This window comes from Aptenodytes patagonicus, chromosome 14 (genome assembly GCF_965638725.1).
Source record: "Aptenodytes patagonicus chromosome 14, bAptPat1.pri.cur, whole genome shotgun sequence".
Lineage (NCBI taxonomy): Eukaryota > Metazoa > Chordata > Aves > Sphenisciformes > Spheniscidae > Aptenodytes > Aptenodytes patagonicus.
This window is the reverse complement of record NC_134962.1, coordinates 15,014,419-15,034,919: the sequence shown is the minus strand read 5'-3', so window position 1 is coordinate 15,034,919 and position 20,501 is coordinate 15,014,419. Positions and strand designations below refer to the sequence as shown.

The 20,501-nt window shown below is 49.6% G+C and overlaps 2 protein-coding genes across 2 annotated transcripts in view; one reads left to right on the top strand and one right to left on the bottom strand.

Annotated features, from left to right (window-relative positions):
* Positions 1 to 14,319, top strand: part of TRPC4AP (transient receptor potential cation channel subfamily C member 4 associated protein) — a 37,104-nt gene extending 22,785 nt beyond the window's left edge. Inside the window, exons 10-19 of the mRNA XM_076352117.1 lie at positions 986 to 1,117; positions 1,796 to 1,854; positions 4,285 to 4,386; positions 6,231 to 6,314; positions 6,655 to 6,745; positions 7,106 to 7,246; positions 8,849 to 8,957; positions 9,167 to 9,279; positions 9,507 to 9,713; positions 11,452 to 14,319. Coding sequence (XP_076208232.1) covers positions 986 to 1,117; positions 1,796 to 1,854; positions 4,285 to 4,386; positions 6,231 to 6,314; positions 6,655 to 6,745; positions 7,106 to 7,246; positions 8,849 to 8,957; positions 9,167 to 9,279; positions 9,507 to 9,713; positions 11,452 to 11,589 — 1,176 coding nt within the window. The 3' untranslated portion in view covers positions 11,590 to 14,319. The remainder of the gene's footprint in view (positions 1 to 985; positions 1,118 to 1,795; positions 1,855 to 4,284; positions 4,387 to 6,230; positions 6,315 to 6,654; positions 6,746 to 7,105; positions 7,247 to 8,848; positions 8,958 to 9,166; positions 9,280 to 9,506; positions 9,714 to 11,451) is intronic.
* A 398-nt stretch (positions 14,320 to 14,717) lies between these two features.
* MYH7B (myosin heavy chain 7B) overlaps positions 14,718 to 20,501 on the bottom strand; it is a 29,097-nt gene continuing 23,313 nt past the window's right edge. The window contains exons 29-42 of the mRNA XM_076352115.1: positions 20,138 to 20,264; positions 19,533 to 19,651; positions 19,108 to 19,304; positions 18,557 to 18,906; positions 17,896 to 18,020; positions 17,464 to 17,579; positions 17,144 to 17,336; positions 16,848 to 17,051; positions 16,612 to 16,737; positions 16,271 to 16,441; positions 15,841 to 15,945; positions 15,327 to 15,422; positions 15,022 to 15,159; positions 14,718 to 14,839 (exon numbers count right to left, since the gene is read on the bottom strand). Of these exons, the coding sequence (XP_076208230.1) occupies positions 14,831 to 14,839; positions 15,022 to 15,159; positions 15,327 to 15,422; positions 15,841 to 15,945; positions 16,271 to 16,441; positions 16,612 to 16,737; positions 16,848 to 17,051; positions 17,144 to 17,336; positions 17,464 to 17,579; positions 17,896 to 18,020; positions 18,557 to 18,906; positions 19,108 to 19,304; positions 19,533 to 19,651; positions 20,138 to 20,264 (2,076 nt within the window). The 3' untranslated portion in view covers positions 14,718 to 14,830. The remainder of the gene's footprint in view (positions 14,840 to 15,021; positions 15,160 to 15,326; positions 15,423 to 15,840; positions 15,946 to 16,270; positions 16,442 to 16,611; positions 16,738 to 16,847; positions 17,052 to 17,143; positions 17,337 to 17,463; positions 17,580 to 17,895; positions 18,021 to 18,556; positions 18,907 to 19,107; positions 19,305 to 19,532; positions 19,652 to 20,137; positions 20,265 to 20,501) is intronic.

Here is a 20,501-nt window from a genome sequence, read left to right as displayed (position 1 = left end):
CTAGTTATAATTCTGCATCCCAGGGATTACCTAGGTTATTGTTTAGGTGACTTGATTTTAAGGAACATGTCCATTACTGCTTTGGGCACTTAATTTTTATAGCATGTTGGCCTTCCCAATCATGCGTGATTTTCGTTTGCACCACAGCTCAAGGGATACTGCTTGTCATCGGCGTCCAGCTGATGAGAGTCCCACTTTGTATTTCTCCTATTCCTCATCTTCCAAATTGCTTACATCAAAAGTATCAAAGCTTGGACTGAAGGTATTTAACAGCTGTTCACGCCAAAATGACTAGCTTTTTTACATGAGTAACTCTACAGTCTGTTTCAAACACGTCATAATGTACTATGTCCTAGCTTGGCAGGCAGACTGATAAATAAACCTGAGTAATTTGGCATTTTCTTCTCTTCTGAGCATTCTCTAAAGAAGTTCAACTTCCCCTTAACCTGAAGGAGCAGCGCTTGAACTGCAGCGTGGTTGTGTTACTGCGGGGCTCTGCTTTGCTCAGAACTCCTGCCTAGGTCACTTGAACAAAAACGCTATTGATAGTTTGTGTTGTCTTCAGAGGACTACCTCAGCTTCGGCTGTGTGAACTAGAAAGGCAAAGGACGCTCAGTGGATGACTGGCAACAGAATATTCGCAGCTTAGTTTTGTGATACATGGAAGCTGGGTATAGATGTATTTTCAATGTGCTGTAAGCGATCTCCGATGTCTAAAGCTGCTTCCAGAGGCACAGTGGTTAACTGAAGCACCAAACAGCTTTCTCCCAAAATGTCTGTTTTCCATCCATGTCCACCAAATGGAAACCACTCTAACAATACACCATGGTTAGTGTGCATATTAACACAAACACATGCTGTTTGATAAAAGAATTCACTCTCTGTTGTCAGAGGATGACGTAATTGTGCCCATCTGTTTACCAGACTACGTTATATCCGTATTTGAGGCTGCAGCAAATGAGTATGTACTTCTCTTGTTTTCCAGGTTCATAAAATGATAGCAGAGTTCAAACTTATTCCTGGCCTCAATAACTTGTTTGACAAACTGATCTGGAGAAAGCATTCAGCATCCGCCCTTGTTCTGCATGGACACAATCAAAATTGTGATTGTAGCCCAGTGAGTAACTCTTAAAATTCTGTATTAGATTTTTATCTTATCATATAATTCTGAGGAGTTGTACTGAGTAACTGAGTGCTTGTATAATAAATGAATTGAGATGTGGTAGCATTCAGTTTTTTGTGAATTATTGTTTTCACTTAAGTCTTTATCTTTGGCACATGCTAGCAATTTAGCAGAGGGCAATTTAGCCTCTCCCCTCTCTCTGAGTTTGGGAGGTGGGAAAGGGGTAAATTCTTTGGAGGCCAAAGGTAAAAGACAACCAAAACTTAAGGAAATGATAGCTAGCAGGTCTAGCAAGGGGAGGCACAGAACACAAAATGGATCACAGTCAGGTTTTTTGGGGGGTTGGGTTTTTTGTTGGTTTCTTCTTTTTATTTTTTCCCAAACCTAGATATTCTAAATCAATTAATACAGTGATGAGCTTTTTTGCCTTTACAGTGAGAAGAAATTATTAACCGTTACATGCATAGGCTTGGAGGCAGTCTCCACTTCTGTTCTATTTTGGGAAGCCTGCAAAGTGCAGCCTTCTCCATTTATGCAAGTCACTTGCTCTGCTGTCCAAATGGGTTTGATTTGGATAGGTTTTCAATTCAGCTCTTTCATGTCAGCTTGGTAACTAATGATATCCAAAAATACTAAAGCAAAATTTTTTGACCTTTCTTGTCTCTTTTTTAGGACATTACTTTAAAGATACAGTTCCTGAGGCTTCTTCAGAGCTTTAGTGATCACCATGAGTGAGTATGAAAAATGGTGGTAGATTGTGGCTCGGCGGTATTGTTTGCCTGGTTGCAGTTACAGCGGGTGTCCTAGGCACGGTGCAAGCTCAATCTGAATGGAACATTGTACTGTCCTGAAACTCGATTCAGATGTTCGCGTGCCTTTCAGCTCCTGCTATGAAAAGGCTGAGGATATGCTCTCCAATGGACATGTCTTAGTATGTCTGTTGATGGTTAAAAATAGCCCATTTTGCTTCATGTTGAAATGAACTGAAACATTTATGTGATGAGTTTACACTTTCTGGCTGAAGAAATAAGTAGGCAGCTTTCATGATGCTGTTTATCTGTCTTCTGCCTGAGAGTTGGTAGTGAGCCAGTCTGCTCACAAGAGCACATATACCCTGTGGGGACATGTTCAGGTTTAACTCAGAGTGGAACAAGCATGAAACAAAGGCTGTTGGAAGATCAGGGTGAAAGACAGTGTACCTCTGAAGAGGTTAATCAATACTCGTTTGCCTTTGTAAAAAGGCTGGGAAGATGTGATTGCTGTCTAAATGTCAGCAATGGAGAAGACCTGATTAAACTGCATGGGAAAGTGTTAGGGGAGCAATCATCTGTCAGCTAGCCATTGGGAACCTAGGTTGGAAATAGGAAGAAAGCTTCTGTTTGCCTTCAAAAGGCATACTTATGAAGCTTGAGTCTGCTGGGGTAGTTGACAGGTGATACAGATTTTATTTATATTTTTTAATGCTTTTACTCAAGAAGCACACCTCCTCTGCTGGTACAGAGGTACTTGTTGCTCTGTTCTGACTTGCAGAATCACATCTTGCATTCTATCAATGTCCTATTGTTCTAATTCAGTCCTGCAAGATGGTTTCCTATTGTTTACAAACACCTGCATTTGAGGCACATTGCACTAAATATGTCTATGTCTTCACTTTTTGCCTAGCTGGTCTTACCTACAGCTGGGGTGATATTTTTGTGTAGGTTTTATCTAGTACTGTTAGATATGCATATTGAAAGTATTAGCCTTTTCGACTGGGAAGTGTTAGCTTTAAGAATGGGGAGCTGCTGGACATATTGTAAACATAAGGGAAAGGCTGACCTATCGTAAATCCTCCATGCAAGACATTGTTTGCCCAGGAATCACTCCAGGTTTTCCAATAAAATCTCTTCAGATGATGTTCTTACTTAAGTGGTTACTACAAAGATCTTGGGCTTCTTTAAACAGAAAACAGCTTTCAGCTGTAGCATTTGAGCAAGTGGAATGTGTGGAATCTGGTTAGGGTTTTCAAACAAATAGTTACATGAACTTTCTATGAAATCACAGATAAAAGCTGAGTTAGCTGAGGACAGGATGAGGGCGAGGACTTAGATAACTTCAGTAAAATTGTGTATAAACCGAACTTGCAGTTTGTTGCATGGAGAGAGAGGCTGTATTTTCATTACAGAAACCTGTTGATCCAGATCAAAAGCAGCTTCACGTGACTGCCTCAGTGGGCACTAATCTGGAAGATAGTCTCTGAAGCAAGACGGCATCCCCATCACCTTTCTGGTCTAATAACTTATCCTCTGTGTAGCTGCTATGTTTTGATGAATAGATTGTCTTTGCACGCCCTCACGCTCACCACAGCATCCTACGCTCCCTTAGGTTTCCTGTAAATAAATCTTTGCTGCCTGATTCTGAGCACTTTGAAGTAGGAGGGCTCTGAGGGAGCACACTGACATTGGGCAGGGAGTCTGTCAAAGTGAGCCTCTGGACTACGTTTCTATTCTGTCGGACTCGTTCTGCATTAATTTATTTTATAGATAAATTGGTTTTCATTATGAAAAGTTCAGTATTCAAATAAAGCATTTAATGCAAATTCTGTGTTTTTATATCCATTCCTGTTTTGTTTTCTACATTTCATGAAGTTCTTAAATATTTCCAGACTAAACAATTTGCTCAGAGTAATAAAATACCAGGATGATGGAGTACTTTTTTTGCAGTTTCTGCTTTCTAATTGAGGTTTATTACTGATAAGGAGCATAGTCACTATATCGCAGAGAAAGACTTTGCTATTTAAGACTGCTGAAATTCAGCAAAATGTTGCTGAGATTTTTGAAAACGAGTGCCATCTGGAAATAAATATTCACAAAACAAACCATAAGATCCTGAACAGGTCAGCAGAGAACCGGCATCTCGAAGCTGGTCAGTGGTGAAACTTGCATTTGGCGAATTTTGGAGGAGGCTTATAAAACAGCAGCTAGTTGGCCTAGCTTGGGAGTGTGCTGTGGTGGAGGGGAGTAGAGTGTGAACAGCTGTGAAGAGCTGGAGAGGTGAAAGCTGATTGCCTGGTCCTGCAGCCCTCGTAGGCATGTGGCTTTACTCTTCATGGAATTACATGTTTGCCTGCCTCTTGAATTCATCATATTTTTCTCCCCTACTCCCCAACTGTCTTGCTTTAGGAACAAGTACCTCCTTTTAAACAGCCAGGAACTTAATGAGCTGAGTGCAATCTCCCATAAAGCCAACATCCCTGAAGTTGATGCAGTTGTCAACACAGACAGGTGAGTAGGGATAGAGGGTTTAGGTCAGCAGCTTCTAGCGTTTTGCAAGCACATACGTTGGAGGTTTGATGTCTCCTGTCTTGTTTGAGGTCCTTCTGTCCACCTCACTTACTTTAATTTCAGTGGCATGTTTCAGCAGGAAGTGTCTAAGCTTGTATGATGTTCAAGATCATTAGCAAATCTGAAGTGTGCTTGTGCTCAGAGTAAGGCGTTTTAAAAACAAAAGCAACCTAAAATGGGGGCTTTGAGTTTGTGGCTCAGACTTCATTATGATGTGCTAGGTCTGCCTGTTTGTCTGGCCTTTCTCACTACAGGCATTGCAGACAGACCTGGAAATTAAACTGGGATCCCTCCAATGCATGAATTGCTGCTACTAATAAATCTTAGTTTTGAGATTCAGGAGCAGTCTGTGCACATATAATGTCCATTTGCAGTCTGCATAAACAGATCTAAGTGTGTCTGCTCAGAGTCTTTATTTTAAGAGCAGCTAATAACTAGAATAAGCTAAATTAGATTAACATGTTAAACCACTTGCAGAATCTCTAGTGTTATATTTCAGTATCTGTTAGAGTGACTGTTTTGATTTAATAAGCTCTTTAATACACGATTCTGATGTACAAACCTCACAAGGTGAAACGTTTGCAGAATTTAATTGTCAGAATACTCTCAGAGTATCAGCAGGGACTTGGTCTGCACAGAGCAGATTTACCTCGCTTCAAAAAGGGAATTCTCTAAGTTAGGATTTCTAGATTATAATTATTATAATAATACTGTGCCTAATTGGGAAGAGATGGTGTCTGTATTACTCAGATCCTTTCCTTCTACGCGTAGGTACCTTTCTGGCTTTGTTCGAAAAGGAGTAAGTATTTAGGGGGAAAAATTCACCTTGTTTAGGAGCACACTGAAAGGAAGTGGATCAAGGTTGTAAACAGCTTTTTCCAACTTGCAAAGTTTCTCATCTCTCTCGAGTGTTAGTAAGAACAGACTATCATGCTGCAAGAAAACCACTTCCCACAAGGGCTTTGTCAGCTGGCTATTGACTGCCCAGCAAAGGTGCTGATACAGTACGTAGCCATTAACCTGGGTGCATCTGCTGAATATGCATGCTGGGGTGTTTTTTGAGTAGAAGAGTGCCACTTGAAGCATCTTATTCTACCTCTGCGGGGTGGTTTGTATAGCCAGACAGGCAGCATTCCTCAGTTTCTGGCCTAAAATTGGTTTCTTTTCCACCCTTAGCATTTCGTTTCCATGTTGCTTTTCTTGATACATGAGGAGATCAAGGCATTGCTTCTGCACAGGCTTACTGTGGGTAGATACTCTACTGAAGATGCTATTTAATATGAGTAGTACTGCAGTTCTGCAGCTTCTATACTTTTACTAGTACACATAGAAGAAGGCTACCTCATGTAGCATCTAGGTTTCCATACTCTGCTCTGCCTCCTAAACGGAACTTAGAGCTTCCTTTATGTTTGAGCAAAAACTGCATGTTTTTCTTTCATTCCTAAGATCAAATGTGGTATATGGGTTTTTTCCCAATCTCAATTCCTACAAGATGTGAATTGGTATTTCTGAAATCATTAAATTTTGAGAGAAAATAAATAATTTTTCTCTAGGATTTATATGGAAGGCATGTTGCAGGTATTGCAGACATTTACCAAAGGCAGTGAGGATAACTCTTCCACTGGTAGAACTAGTAATGAAAGTTAATTAATATTTGTACTGTATATTCAATACTGGGATTTTGATTATTAAAAGCTTGGGAGAAGAGACTGGATTCAGGGTTCTACAAGGTACAGTGCTTGCCAGCCCTTCCACTCATGCTGTAATTTCTTCACATGCTCTAGGAGTCTTGTCTGTGATGGGAAAAGAGGCTTGTTGACCAGACTGCTTCAGGTCATGAAGAAGGAACCAGCTGAATCCTCCTTCAGGTGGGTTCACTTTGCACTGTAACGTGCTGTTTTGAGTTGACTGGGAAGTCGGTTTGTTTTCATACAGCTTACAGCAGTTGAAAATGCTTGAAAATCATAAGCTGTGAAAAGCTCTGGCGTTGTTGCCCTTGGCTACAGTGGCAGTGCAGGTGAGGGAGAATGCCAAAGCTTGCATTGAACCTCGTACCCAGTACAGTCAGTGATTTTCTGCAGGATCAACCGGTCTGAATCCAGCTTCAGATTGGAATGAAACTGATTAGGAAATTTGATTTAAATTATAGTTGTGATATAATTACTCCCCTTGCTCCAAAATTAAAACCTCATTTCTTCGATTTCTCAGGTTTTGGCAAGCAAGGGCAGTTGAAAGTTTTCTGCGAGGCACCACCTCCTATGCAGACCAGATGTTCCTGCTAAAGAGAGGACTCCTGGAGGTAATGAATGTCAAGCTTCCTCTGTAACGTATCTCCATAGCAATCAAGAAGGATTTATCTGTAATGAATTCAAAAAGGGGTAAAAACATAGTGTTAAATATTCACTGCGATTAGGGCAATTTTTGAAAAGTATTTGTGAATTCTGCTTGTGGCAACCAGGTGTGGGGGTGGCCAGTTCTATAGCCTGCATCACTGGGAAGTTAATTTATCAGAAGACTCATCTGAATTGTTGTCTTTAGTTCTGTCACCTAAGAACTAAACCTGCAGATAAATGTTTTAAATAGTGATTAAATCAGAGTCTATGCTGTACTGCTGGCTTGGGCTAAGCTGTGGCAATAACATGTTTTCCTCCCATGCCAGCATATTCTCTACTGCATTGTTGATAGCGAGTGCAAATCACGAGATGTGCTTCAGAGTTACTTTGACCTTCTGGGAGAACTGATGAAATTCAATATTGATGCATTCAAGAGGTTCAACAAGTATATCAACACAGATGAGAAGGTAAATATTTGTAAAAGCTGTCCCCAGTGGGTCAAACTACATGCTCTTATAACCAAACGTAGCACTAAAACTCAGATTCATTTGCTGGTTTTGGTGTGATTGTTGAGCTTGGTGCACAGTAAACACTAAGGAGTGAGCTGCCAAAGTCTCTTCACAAGCACGTATGTTGCTGCATACACTCATGTTTTCAGAAGTGCTCCCAGCTGTTCTGAGTCAGCAAGTGCTGAGCTGTTCAGAAAATGTTGCCCTGTTACATGATCAGGCAGGTTTAAGGTCAGGGCTCAAAGATGGTAGAACGTTGCCTGTGAAGTCACTGGGTTTTGGGTTAAGCTGATAGTTGTCGACATTGAGACAGGCTCCAAAAAAAATCTTTTACTGGAGCTTGCGGGGGGGGGGGTGGTCTTCATGGAGATGACTTAAAATATTCATTAATATTTGATACTGCAAAAAGACATATTTTTGATGTTACTTGAACTTACAGACATTTTAAGAAGTTATGGCTGATGTAATTACCTATAAAACTTAGTTGCATACATAGATCAAGAATGGGCAGCTCTCTGTGCAAAGTAGTTTCATGCTCTTGCGCACTTTGTGCATATAACATCAGCTGTTGGGTAGGTTTTGAATGACCTCATACTCTTATGTTACTGTAATTTTTCTCTGGTTGCTGTTAGGTCTGGCAGACCTTGGAGAATAGAAGCAGAGATGTATTTAAAAGAAAGACGTATTTAATTTCAGGTTGTTTTCTAGTAAATGAACTGACACATTCTAGAGAATCTGTCTTTATACTTCGTGTGTGCTTCCTATTTATTGATCTATAACTTTTTTCAGTTCTCATTCTGTATGAGTCCCTCACTGTATTCCTCCCTAGCACTGTCTGCTGTACAAAATAAGCGTAGGAAAACACGGAGCTGGAGGAACTACAGAGACCAGCAGCCATGCTGTCTTGTCTCCCTCTTTCAAAACAAACAGTGTATGAAATCTTGGTCTCATTGAAGTGACACGGTGTCAAAAGAGATTTTAGCGGTGCCAGGACTTTGGCATTTTTCTGTTCCGTAGTGGTTTTAAGGTGCTTGCTATAGGGATCCTTTGGTCAGCCCTCAGTGCCAGTATTGGCTTGGACTGGATGAGGCAGGCCCGGGAGTGTGTATCTCCTCTTATTCTTGTTAGAGATAACAAAAAGGCAATGACCCTGAGTGTTCTGGCATTCAGAACCTAACTCTTGTTTCTGAAGGGAAGGGGAAATTGTCCACGTCTGTGAAGCCTTATGTTGGTGAAGTGCACATTTTAGGTGCTTGTGCTCAGAATTCAAGGCGGTTTCTCCAGTAACCTTCAAGAACTGTACTCTTTCAATGTCGAAAATCTGGAGAAGGCTTACTGTTGCCCTACTCGCCAAGCCCTGTTCGTAGCTCTTCCTACTTGGGTTCGCTGACCTGTTCCCCTTGTGCCAAGAGAGCAACTGGCTTAGTACACCTCTTGGCCATGCGCATTCTGAAAAGGGGTATGAAATGCTGTTCTGTCAGACCTCATCTACGCATGTTCATCTAGGATGAATTTTTTTGTTTGTTTTTTAATGCAACACTAAAAAGTATTTCTCTTTAGTTCCAGATATTTTTAAATCAGATCAACAGTTCATTGGTTGACTCAAACATGCTCGTTCGCTGCATTACGCTGTCCCTGGACCGATTTGAGAATCAGTCTGATGCTAAAGGTAAAGAATAAGAAATGGGGGGGGCAGTGTATATGTGTTTGGTAGTGATAATGGTTAAGTCTGGGCTTTGAAAATTTTGGTTTTGGACAGAGATGTCACCTTGCAGGTTTGTTGCTACAGTCTGAGCACCAGTTCTTACTGCCATATTGCTTGGACCAATGTGTCTGAATTTTAAGCACCTGATGATTGTCTTTTTCCTCTTGCTGCAGTTGCAGAAGTCCTGTCAGAGTGCCGCCTGTTATCATACATGTCCCAGATGTCCATGAGAATGTCCTTTCTTTTCCGTCTCATTAATATTATTCATGTACAGACACTTACACAGGTAAAGAGCTGACAGTAACTTTGCAGTTATCTTGCTGATACTGTGTAGGGATGAACTGGGCTGGGAGCAGGGAGGAACCTGGCTTCTCTTGAGGAGACCCTTGTCCCTTCTTTCTTGAGACGTGTAGGGGCACCTCCTCTGCATGCTTACCATTTTGTAAGGACATGCGTGCAACTGATGTCTCTATTTTTTTGTTGTTTGACCTGCTGTGTCATTTTTACTTTTAGGAAAATGTCAGTTGTTTGAACACAAGTTTAGTTATCCTAATGCTGGCCCGAAGAAAAGAAAAGCTACCTTTTTATCTGCGCACTTTGCAACAGATGGAATATACAGAAAAATACCCAGGCTTCATCCTGAACAACTTCCACAGTCTCCTGCGATTCTGGCAACAGCATTACCTCAACAAGGATAAAGACAGCACCTGCTTAGAAAATGTATGTGAACCTCTTACCATAGCAAGAATCAATCATAGCAATATCTGTCTACTAGTCACCAAGCAAAAATGGGAAGTGAGAGGTTGTGAAGGGAAAGAAGGGAGCAAGTTCTGCCCCCCAGTGTAACTTTCTGTAGTGCTTTTCACACTGTCTTACCCAGTCAGGTCCCTTCTGCAAGCAGTCAGACTACCACAAGGTAGGCGCTGGGTTTCCCTGCAAACAAGACCTTAGGTCTTGGCTCTGGCACACAGAAGTGAGACTTGCCAATGCTGCGCGGGTTTGAGAGGCAGGGCTGGCGAGATGGCCAGGGGTGTGGAGGCAGGACAGAATCCAGCTCCCAGACTAGTTAGCACCTTAACCAGACTGTCCCCTCTCTTCCTGGTGTGGCAAACAGTGCAGGAAAAGTATCTGGTGTAGATGCTAGAAGACAAAGCAGCTGCCCTGTGGAAAGCAGCCTGCAGGTTTCCACTCCAGAGCTGGTCTGTCTTGGGCACTGAGAAGAGGAAGAAATGGCCTGTGATGAGAAGGTGACTTCCTTGTATATGCCCTAGAAGGCTAAAGTGAGGTTGCACTGGTTTCTTCCTTGACTTTTCAGTGCTTGGGTGGCAGCTTTAACAGATTTTGAACGTGTTCATGGAAAAGCCCTTCTTCTCTGGCGTGCATGTACACTGCAGCGCACAGCCCCATGGCTGTGACGTGAGCGCAGTGCAGGCAGTCTCCGATAGACGAGGTACCTGAAGAGGGGCAGTGTTAGGGCTTGGAAGTAGTTAAAATAAGGAGCTTCAATTCCCCAGAAAGGAGGAGTGCAATGGAGGGAGGCCACGTAGGGAGGAGAAGCTGCAGTGAATGGTGCAGGCTTGTAAGACTTTTCTCTCAGCCTTCTTTGGCGCAGTGTGCTTGGCTCAGCGCTGGGCTGAGCCTTTTAGACGTGGGGAGCAGCGGGGTGACTTGGGACCTGCAGCACCCAGGCACTGTGTGGCAGTGTTCATGCCGTGGTTTGACACGTCCATGGTGCGCTGGGCTGCGGAGGGGAGATGCTGCCGAGACCAAAGCTCTCTGCCATCGCTGCGTTTCAGGGTCGCGTTGTGCTGTGCGTGCATGCTGCGGTACTCGTTGTGTCTTGGGCCACTGGTGGGGTGGAAATAGTTCTCCAGCGTGTAAAGGCTTTGGGTAATACATGATGTGGTGTAGGGCTGCCAGAGCGGCCTTTTGGCCTTAAGAGAATTGATGCAGGAGGCATGCGGGCAGGGAGGGTGTATTGTCTTTGTGTCTCCCCTAGGAGTGCGAGCTACTGCCAGCATTGGCTTGATGTGCAGCACCGCGGTGTCCCAGTTTGTGTTTGGACTGGGCAGCAAAGGAGAAGTTTAGGCTTGTGTGTGTACTGCTCACGGGCAGCCCTGCCTGCCGGCACACGCAGGCTTGCTGGGGTGGTGGTCACCCTGCGCTGCTCTTAGCGGAGCTGTAGTTGCCACAGGTTGCTGGGAGTCCCTGCCTGTAGCTGGGTGGTGGGAGGCTGGTTGTGGAAGGCGTGGTTGGTTCAGCATCCGCCCCTTCTGCTCCATGCACCAGGGAGGGTGGGCTGAATGGTGAATCAGAGGTGTGAAACTGTGGCTGGGGAGGTCAGGCTGAATAGGAAGCGATTTTCAGTTCTCTCTGCTGAATGCCTTTGGGATGTGTCTTCTGCTGCATGTTGGTGCCTGCGGACCACGCTAACCAGCCTCTTCGTCTCTTCCCACAGAGCTCATGTATTAGTTTTACCTACTGGAAAGAGACTGTATCTATACTGCTCAGTCCAGACCGGACATCCCCCTGTGCCATAGTTAGCTACATCGATGAGGCATATATGGACATTGACAGAGACTTTTCTGAGGAGTAATTCTTCACTCTGGCTTCTGATGGACAGCGCTTGGAGAGTACCTCGCAGCCCGTGGATTTTCAGGGATACGCTGTGTAGTGTGTGTGTGCGTGTGCGGCTTGGAACCGTGGAGCGTTACTGCATTGTCAAAACCCCAGCCCCCTCCCGGTCCCCATCTCTGATCTCTAACGGAGGAGACTTTGAAAGCTCTCTGGGCAACACATTCAGGGATGTATCTTCCAGTTGTTCTGGGATAAAAATAATCACCTGCAAAAACCAGCCTCTTTATTTTTATTTTTTCTCTCTCCCAGTCCAGCGTGGCTGGTCAGAGATTTTTTTGCTGACAGATGAGGATACTCTGTATGTGCCAATTTAGTTGTGGCTCTCTTTCACGGCTACCAGAATTAGCAAGTCAAAAAGCACAGAAATTGCCCTCCAAATGTGAGGTCCAAGGAGCCAGTCTGACTGGGACCCCGACACACCAGCCACGTGCGGAGCCGCCACGAGGACTCCCTTCAGGTGTAACTCTTACGTTGGGGTTTGGAATCAGGGGTTTAGGGTTGGTTAGAGTGTGAGTGTGTGTGCGTGCGCGTGTGTGCTTTTAATTCCTGAGAGCCCTAGCTCCAGTCACCTCTTTACCATCTACTTTTGGATCATTTGGTACTAAATCTGTCTGTTTGTGCGTTAGGAGAGAACCTCTGCTCCTGCTGTCTTTCCTGCAGATCCTTCCCATCTGAAGGCGTTTTACAGTGCTGCGGAGAACAGAGACATTTCAGCAGTGGTGGAATTGCAACAGGGGTTGGCTTTTTCACGGAGCACTAGCATTAAAATGTACTAATTTTTTAAACTTGCGGCTTGTCCCTTCTTGGGTAACTAATCTGGTTTTAAAATCCCTTTCAGGACCGTTGCTCTTGATGCTAACCTGCTATGCCTGGCAGTCTTATGTCAGTCTCTGCTGTCAGTCCTTAATATCAACACACACATTAATCTTGAAGTGCAATATTTACCAGAGATGTCAGTTTTTTCCTGGATCTGTTTTAATCAGAATGTGTTAAATGCTGGGAATAAACACACCTGGTTGAAAGGAACTTTGTAGGATATGTTGGGAAAGGGGGAATCGGGTTTTGGCAGTCCTGATTGCCAAACCTGCACATGCCCTGCCCGCTCACCAGCGTTAATTGTGTTGCTCCAAGACAGTCAGATTCCCAGGAATGAAATACAGTCTTAAGTCCTGAGCCACTGCATTTAAGTCAAAAAAATATGCATCTTGCAGCTCCAGCTAAAAGCAACCAGTTTTCTTTGAAACATGCATCTGAATTTTTTTAAAATTTTCTTAACTTATTTGATGAGATGACTTGACTTCAGCTCGGTCCAGGCTCTGGAAAGGGACCGGTGGCAGGGATATCCCAGAGCTGTAGCATTTTGTCTCTAATCTTTGCCAGCAGAATGAAACCTGCTCTGAGGATCCCTGTGCTGGGGCCGGGATGAGTGGATGAGGCTTACAGCCCCAGGTGCAGGACTTGCTCTCTAAAAGTCACCCTTCTCCTCTGGCTTATCTCACACTTCGGTGTCCTGCTATGGACTTGCAGTCAGTACTTCACTTGCAGGGTGGTCAGAGCTGCTGAGCTTGTGCATAAACCTGGAGCCTTGCAGGAGCTCCTGGGGATCCTTGTGTCCCTCCCTGGGGGGCTGAATCTCCTGGGCAGACTCTGCCCTGCTCCAGTGAGGTGACCCTGGTCGCACCCCTTGTGTTGGGGAGCTCCTCGCTATGGCAGCTGCAACTCTCTGTTCTTCATCAGGTCACCCCCACCCTGCCCCCTCCCTCCCCTGAGCTAATTTCTTTCTCATCTGTGCTTTTTTGTTCTTGGGTATTTGTGTTTTTGGTGTATCTTTGCTTCTTCTTAACTGTAATAGATGTACACTTAAAATAAATGCTTCAAATTAAAAGGCTTTTAAGTTAAGGGATGCCTTTTCCATAGTCTAGTTAATTGGTGCATCCAACGATTGCTGCTATAAACCTGCAGAGTCTCATTTACATCTCTGTATTTATGTAACGTACAGGTAGGGGCCAAGCTGCCTCTGTCCTTGGCGGTCGGCCTGCCTGAGGCTGAGCTGAAATCACGCCAGCCTGCCTTCTGGCTCGTGGATCCCTCCTCCCCAGCGTGGGAGCAGAGGAACTTTTGGGTCCTTGCTTGCTAGAGGCAGCTTGGCTTCGCTTTCGCCTTCGGGCTGACGCAGGAGGCCGAGTTGGCTGTCTGCAGAGAAGGGCGCAGGACAGAAACCCACAGCAGCTCCTCCAACAAAGGAGCGCGCTGGTCTCCAGGGGAAAGGCCCTGCCTGCAGCGGGCAGGGGGATGAGCGTGCAGGGAGGGTCACAAGCAAATTTTAACCAGGGGCCACGTTCCTGTGGGCTCATCTGTCCCTGCCAGGTGCCTCAAGAATCTCATTTTGAGAGGGACCAGACAGGACAGCTCTCTCCTTCATCCTTGTTTTGTCTTATTTATGGAGAGCAGGGGGAAGAAGCGTCCTGCGTGGTGCCGGGGAGAGCTCGCTGGCTTCAGCGGAGGTTGCAGCAGGCTGCGTGTTGGGACGGGGGGTGGAGGTGGGACCCCTGTCACTAACAAATACTTCTGGAAGTCTGCACTATCCCCAGGGATCACTGAGGTTCGTGCTGCCCAGATTAATGCCAATTTACTAACTGCAAATAAACGTATTAAATGGAAACTATTAAAGAAATCTATTTTAAAGAAATGAGTGGTGTCTTTCTTTGCAGTGCCTTTGCCAAAGCCGTAACACCCCTCCCTCTGCCCTGCAGACTGTAGTTAGGATTTTTCTGTCCTCCCCAGCAGTAATGGTTTCAGTGAGGTCTGGTCTGCCCTCCACCCTCACCCCTCGGCTCTGGTCCCCTGCAGCTGAGAGGAGGCTGAAGTGTTTTGGTGGGAAGGGATGAGGAAAGCGCTCTTTTCCCAAAACCCACCTGAAGTGTGGAGCAAGCCAGGGCAATAGAGCAGGGAGAGGGGAGGCCTGTGCCTCTCGCCTGCCCCTGCCTGGCTGTGAAAGATGTCCCCGAAGACCCCAGCTTGGCCCCCGCATCTCCAGCGGCAGAGCCCAAGGCCCACATTACCCCGTGACAGACACAACGGGGCAAGTCCTGGCAGATCTACGTTTATTCACGCGGTGCAAAGCTGGCAGCGACTGTTGCAGCCGTTTGCCTTCAACCTACAGCAGGCAGCTGGGGACGGGGCAGGCAGCCGGACTCCTACTACTCGTGCTGGCAAAAAAACCAAAAGGGCTTTGGTGAGAGCCTGGGCCTGGAGGCAGGGGGCACTCGGCCACCCTTCAGGTCCTGGCAGCAGCGCAGGTGAGGACAGCTGTGCCACGGCAGCGCTGGGCAGCACGCGGCCGTGGGCTGCGTAGCCGCTCCTCTGGCTCCCCATGGCTGGGTGGGCTTACCTTGGAGGTGATGACCTCCCTGGTGCGGGCGCGCAGCTTGTTGACCTGCGTCTCGGCAATGTCAGCACGCTCCTCCGCATCGTCCAGCTCATGCTGCACCTTGCGGTACTTCACCAGGTTGGAGTTGGCCTGCTGCTCCTGGATGGGGTGAGGGGAGAGGTGGGTGCACGGGGCACAGCCGGCACACCAGGCCGCGAGCTCCCCACATTGACCAACATGACCTCTTGCAGCCGTCCCAGGCAGCCCCGGGGAAGGGCAGCACTGTCCTCTGCCCCAGGAGAGCAGTGCTGGGGACGGGCACTTACCGCCTCCTCAAACTGGCGCTTGTAGCTCTTGACCTTGCTCTGCAGCTTGTCGATCAGGTCCTGCATCCGTGTCAGGTTCTTCCGGTCTTCCTCAGCCTGCAAGTACCCCGGCTCCGTTAGCAGGGCCCCAGAAGACGCCCCCCACTCAGGGTCCGGCTGGCCCCATACCTTTATCCAAGAGTCCCAGTGGTGCCAGGGCCCTTCTCACACACAGAGAGCACCAACACAGCCCCCAGTCCCATGTCACAGGGTCTGTCCCCTGGTCCCCCCCCTTTGTGTCCCAGCACCCAGCTCAGGAGGTGCTGGCAAACGGGCAGAAGGACACAGAGCAGGGGGTGGATGTTGTGACAGGGAGAAGCCTGTCCTGCCCTTGTCAGTCCCTGCACAGAGCCCAGAACAAGCCCGGGCTGGGCTGGGCTTGGGCGGGGGCATTACTGGGTAACGCAAGAGGCTGAGCACAGGGAGAGCTGGGCCAAGTCCTGCTGGGCTGGAGCTGTGACCGGTGCTGCCGTACCTGGTAGCTCAGCTCCTTGATCCTCCGCTCATACTTGCGAATGCCCTTCTGGGCTTCAGCCATCTTCTTCTGCTCTGTATCCAGCTCTCCCTCCAGCTCCCGCACCTGCAGGTGGGTAGAGGCCAGCTCAGCACTCTGCTCCATGGCACCAGCCCCAGCCCCAGCTGAGGCCAAGCCACTTTCACAGCTCAGAGAAGCCACAGCAGAGGCTAAGCCGCCCCAAGCAAAGACTGGGAGCTGGTCCCAGGCTTGCAGGTCCTTGGGGACTGTCCCTCACTGCCCATGGTCCCCCTGTGGCACAGCCTGGCCCCAGAGGGATGGGGCAGTGCTGGTGCCCTGCAGAGCCTGGTGCCACAGGCGCTGGGGCAGCACCACGAGCCACGTCCTGGGTGATGCAGCCAGGGGTCTGCCCCTGCCCCTGCCTTCTCACCCTGGCCTCCAGCTTCTGGATCTGCTTCTTGCCCCCCTTCAGAGCAATCTGCTCCGCTTCGTCCAGGCGCATCTGCAGGTCCTTGATGGTCTGCTCCATGTTCTTCTTCATCCGCTCCAGGTGCGCGCTCGTGTCCTGCTCCTTCTTCAGCTCCTCTGCCATCATGGCAGCCTGCAAGGCCAAGAGCACAGAGGCATCACCACAAGGCCAGGCAGCCCTGCCAGACACATGGGCTCAATGGAGAAGTTCTGAGGCCCTCCCCTCTCCTCCCACCCACCAGCCCCACAGGGTGCTGCGCACCCTTGCCGAACCATACAGCACAGTCCCCACCATGCTCTTACGTCTGTGATAGCCTTCTTTGCCTTCTCCTCAGCATTGCGGCACTCCTGCACTGCATCCTCCACCTCGCTGCTCAGCTGTGAGATGTCTGTCTCCAGCTTCTTCTTTTGGTTGATCAGGCCTGTGTTCTGTGAACAGAGCAGGTTCAGTGTCACAGGGACCAGCCGGCGGCCCCGCTGCCAGACAGGCTCCTGGCTCTCCAGTGCCAGCAGAGACGCGGGACTTGGCGCTCCCTCACCTGGGAGTGGAGCAGGTTGACCCTCTCGGTGGCCTCCAGCAGCTCCTGCTCCGCCAGCTTCCTGGTCCTCTCTGCCTGCTCCAGCGCTGCCCGCAGCTCCTCCACCTCTGCCAGCAGCAGGTTGTTGCGTCGCTCCAGGGCGGCTGCCTGCTCCTTCAGGTCATCGTTGTGGCGTTGAGTGTCATCCAACTCGATTTGCAGGTCCTGCCGGGCAGCACGGGGTCAGCGGGGACAGGAGGGAGCCGGGGCTGGCAGCAGGGACAGCACCGAATCTGTCCCACCCGCGGCCGCCCAACCTTGATCTGGGCCTGGAGCTGGCGGCCCAGTTTCTGGAACTCGGCAGCCTGGCGGTTGGCGTGGCTCAGCTGGATCTCCATCTCATTCAGGTCTCCCTCCATCTTCTTCCGCAGCCGGACGGCCTCATTCTTGGCCCGGGCCTCTGCATCTAGCGTGGCCTGCATGGAGTCCATGGCACGCTGGTGGTTGCGCCTGCGGGAGAGATGATGCATCAGCCCCGTCTGCCCAGGGACACCCAGTCTGGGGCAGCCCTACCAGGGCAATGGTGCCAGCTCTGCCCCCACAGCGATGGCCCAGCCTGGTCCCTCTCAGCACACACCTCAGGTTCTCAAACTCTTCATCCTTCTCCGCCAGCTTCCTGTCCACATCAGCCTTGATCTGGTTCAGCTCCAGCTGGATGCGCAGAGTCTTGCTCTCCTCATGCTCCAGGGCCCCCTAGAGACAGCGGCAGCTGTGGGAAGGTGGCCTCTGGGGAGGATCTCCCCAGCCACCCACCCCAGCCTGGCCTTGCCCCCCAGCCCCGAGCTATGGGGAGCAGGGCAGGTGGAGCCACCCCAGTGCCTTGCTGTGGTTGTACAACCCCCATGAGCGGGGTACCCAGGGGCTGCAGCCCAGCTCAGGACTGTCACCCTGCCAGCACGGTGTGGGTGTGGGTGGTGCTCCAGCACCACCCAACCAGAGCTGCAGGGTGGGCCAGTGGCTCTTGAGGGCAGCGGGCACATGCAAGCATCAGTGGGAAACAAGAACCCACCTCAGCCTCCTCCAGAGCTGCCTGGATGTCACTCTTCTCACTCTCCAGGGATTTCTTCAGCTTCTCCAGCTCATGGATGGTTTTGCCACTCAGACTGATCTGGTCAGTCAGATCAGCAATTTCCTCTGGCAGGGACAGAAGGGCATTTGGTCAGGAACAAGTCTGTGGGGCCAGCCCCACACAGGTGACTTCCCCATCCCCCTGCCCAGGCTCGGCTGATGTCCCCCCAGCCCCTTGGAGAGCAGCTGAGGTTGTGCTTGGGGACATTTCTGCAGTCTGGGTGAAGGAGAGGGCATGGGAGAGGCATTAAGGACCCATGGAGACCTGCTTGTCCAAGAGCAACACCCCCAAGCCAGTCCCATGCCACAGCCATGGCACTCTCGGCAGCAAAACATGCACCATTTGGAAACAAGAGGCAAGCGACACTGCCTGTCTGCCCAGAGTGCCCCCAGCAAGAGGGCAGGACACATGCTGGCTTCCTGGCTGGGCTGCTGCATCCCTCCAAGGGATGGGCCAGGCTTGGCTGAGCAGCAAGGTCTGCTCCCTGCCTACAAGGCACCCCCGTCCCACCACATGGCTGAGGACAGGGGAGCCAGAGGCTGCCCGTGAGAGCAGGAGTCTGGGCAGAGAGTCCAAGGGGAGAGCTTGAGCCCAGTCCTACCCTGCAGGTTCTTGTTCTCCCTCTTGAGGGTCTCCAGGTTGTCCAGGGACTCCTCGTAGGCATTCTTGAGCTTGAACAGCTCTGTGCTGAGGCTGCGTGACTCCTTCTGTGATGCCTCCAGCTCCGCCTGGGTCTCCTCATACTTCTGCTTCCACTCGGCCAGGATCCTGTCAAAGTTGCGCTGCTTCTTGTCCAGGGCAGCGCAGGCCGAGTTGGCGCGCTCCAGGTCCACCGAGAGGTCCTCGATCTCAGTCTGCAGCCGATGCTTGGTCTTTTCCAGCGAGGAGCACTTGGCATGGGCAGCCTCCACTGCCTCCTCCGCCTCCTGCAGCCGGATGGCCAGCTTCTTCCTGCCAATGGCAGCAAGGGGTGAGTGCTCCCAGCCCAAGTGTCATCCCACCCCACTGCTCTGAGGAAGGGAGGCCTCAGCCTGCCCAAACAGCCTCAAGTCCGGGCAGAGGGGTGCAGTCTCACCCTGGAGTCTGGGAAAGCCCCATCGTTGAACGGAAACTTGCCACCTGCATGGAACCAACTTCTGCCATGAGACTTACTTGGCTTCCTCCAGCTCCTCTGTCCTCTGGATGGCATCCGTCTCATACTTGGTTCTCCACTGGGCCACTTCCGCATTGGCCTTGGACAAGTTCCTCTGGAGCTCACTCTTGGCCTCCACCTCCTCCTCGTACTGCTCCCGCAGCAGGTCACAGTCGTGCCGGGAGGCTTGCAGGGCATGGGCCAGGGCATTCTTGCTCTGAGGAAGGGAGAGCTTATGAGAGGAGCAGCTGGCCCCAGGCTCCAGGACACCGGCCATGGCACTGGGATTGGGGGCAGTGGGAAAGAGCTGCCCTTGGGGCTCCTGTATGCAAGGTATGTCCCACCTCCCCAGTCCAAGAATCTGGGCCACTGCCACAGTGGGACACACATCCCATTCCCTGAGATCTGTGTCACTCAGAGATCAGCCATGCCCTAGAAGCCTCACCTTGGTCTCTTCCTCCAGCTGCCTCTTGAGTTCCTCAATGTTCTGTGTGAATGAGGTCTTGCCACGGCTCAGTTGGTTGATGAAGGACTCCTTCTCCTCCAGGAGCCGACTAAGCTCCCCTGGGTTCAAACAGAGCCAAAACAGCTACTTTGGGGCTGAAGGGCTGCAGTCTGCATTAGCTCACACTCCCCCAGAGCCTGTGGCCTTCAGCTGCATGAAGACCTCCAGCAGTCCCAACTGTATCCCCGCCAAGGCAAGCTGGGGCCCATGGGCAGAGGTGCAAGCAGCTAAAGGCAAAGTACGCCAGCTAGGAACCCCCTCCTTCTCATGCCTGAGATCGCAGCGCATCCCCCAGCACAACTAGCATCACCACAGAGGTCCTCTTCCTTGCCAAGCTATATGGCACCTCTGCAAGGCTTGAGTGGTGGCACAACACGGACATCCCACTCCCCTCCACTCCAGATGGATCTCCTACTATTTTTTTTTTGTCCATGTGAGAAGGAGGACAGTCTGCCCGGCTGAACGACAGCTCCCCTGCTCAGATGCCCCAGTGCAAGACCAGCCCCAGGGCTGCCACGTGTCCCCTGGCTGCCGCCCCCACCTACCGTTCTCAGTCTGCAGCCTGCCCCGCTGCGTGCTCACGTCGGTCAGTTGTCGCTGCAGCTCGTCCACTTTGGACTTGGCCTCGCTCAGCTGGTCCTCATAGGTGCGGCACAGCTTCTCGGCATTGGCCTGCGTGCACCAAGCAAAGCCTGTGTGAGACCCAGCTCTGGCCCGAGAGCACCGTTCTCCCAGGAGGGGCTCAGTGACTGCATCACCCTGGGACCTCACTGCCCTGCCCAGCTGATCCCATGGGCACACAAGGCAGAGAGCAGGAGCCTGCCAGAGCTCTCGTGTCTCTGCTAAGCAAACAGTGGCTCTTTGCAGTCAGACTCCCAGGAAATGTCTTCCCAGATCCTCCAGACTTGA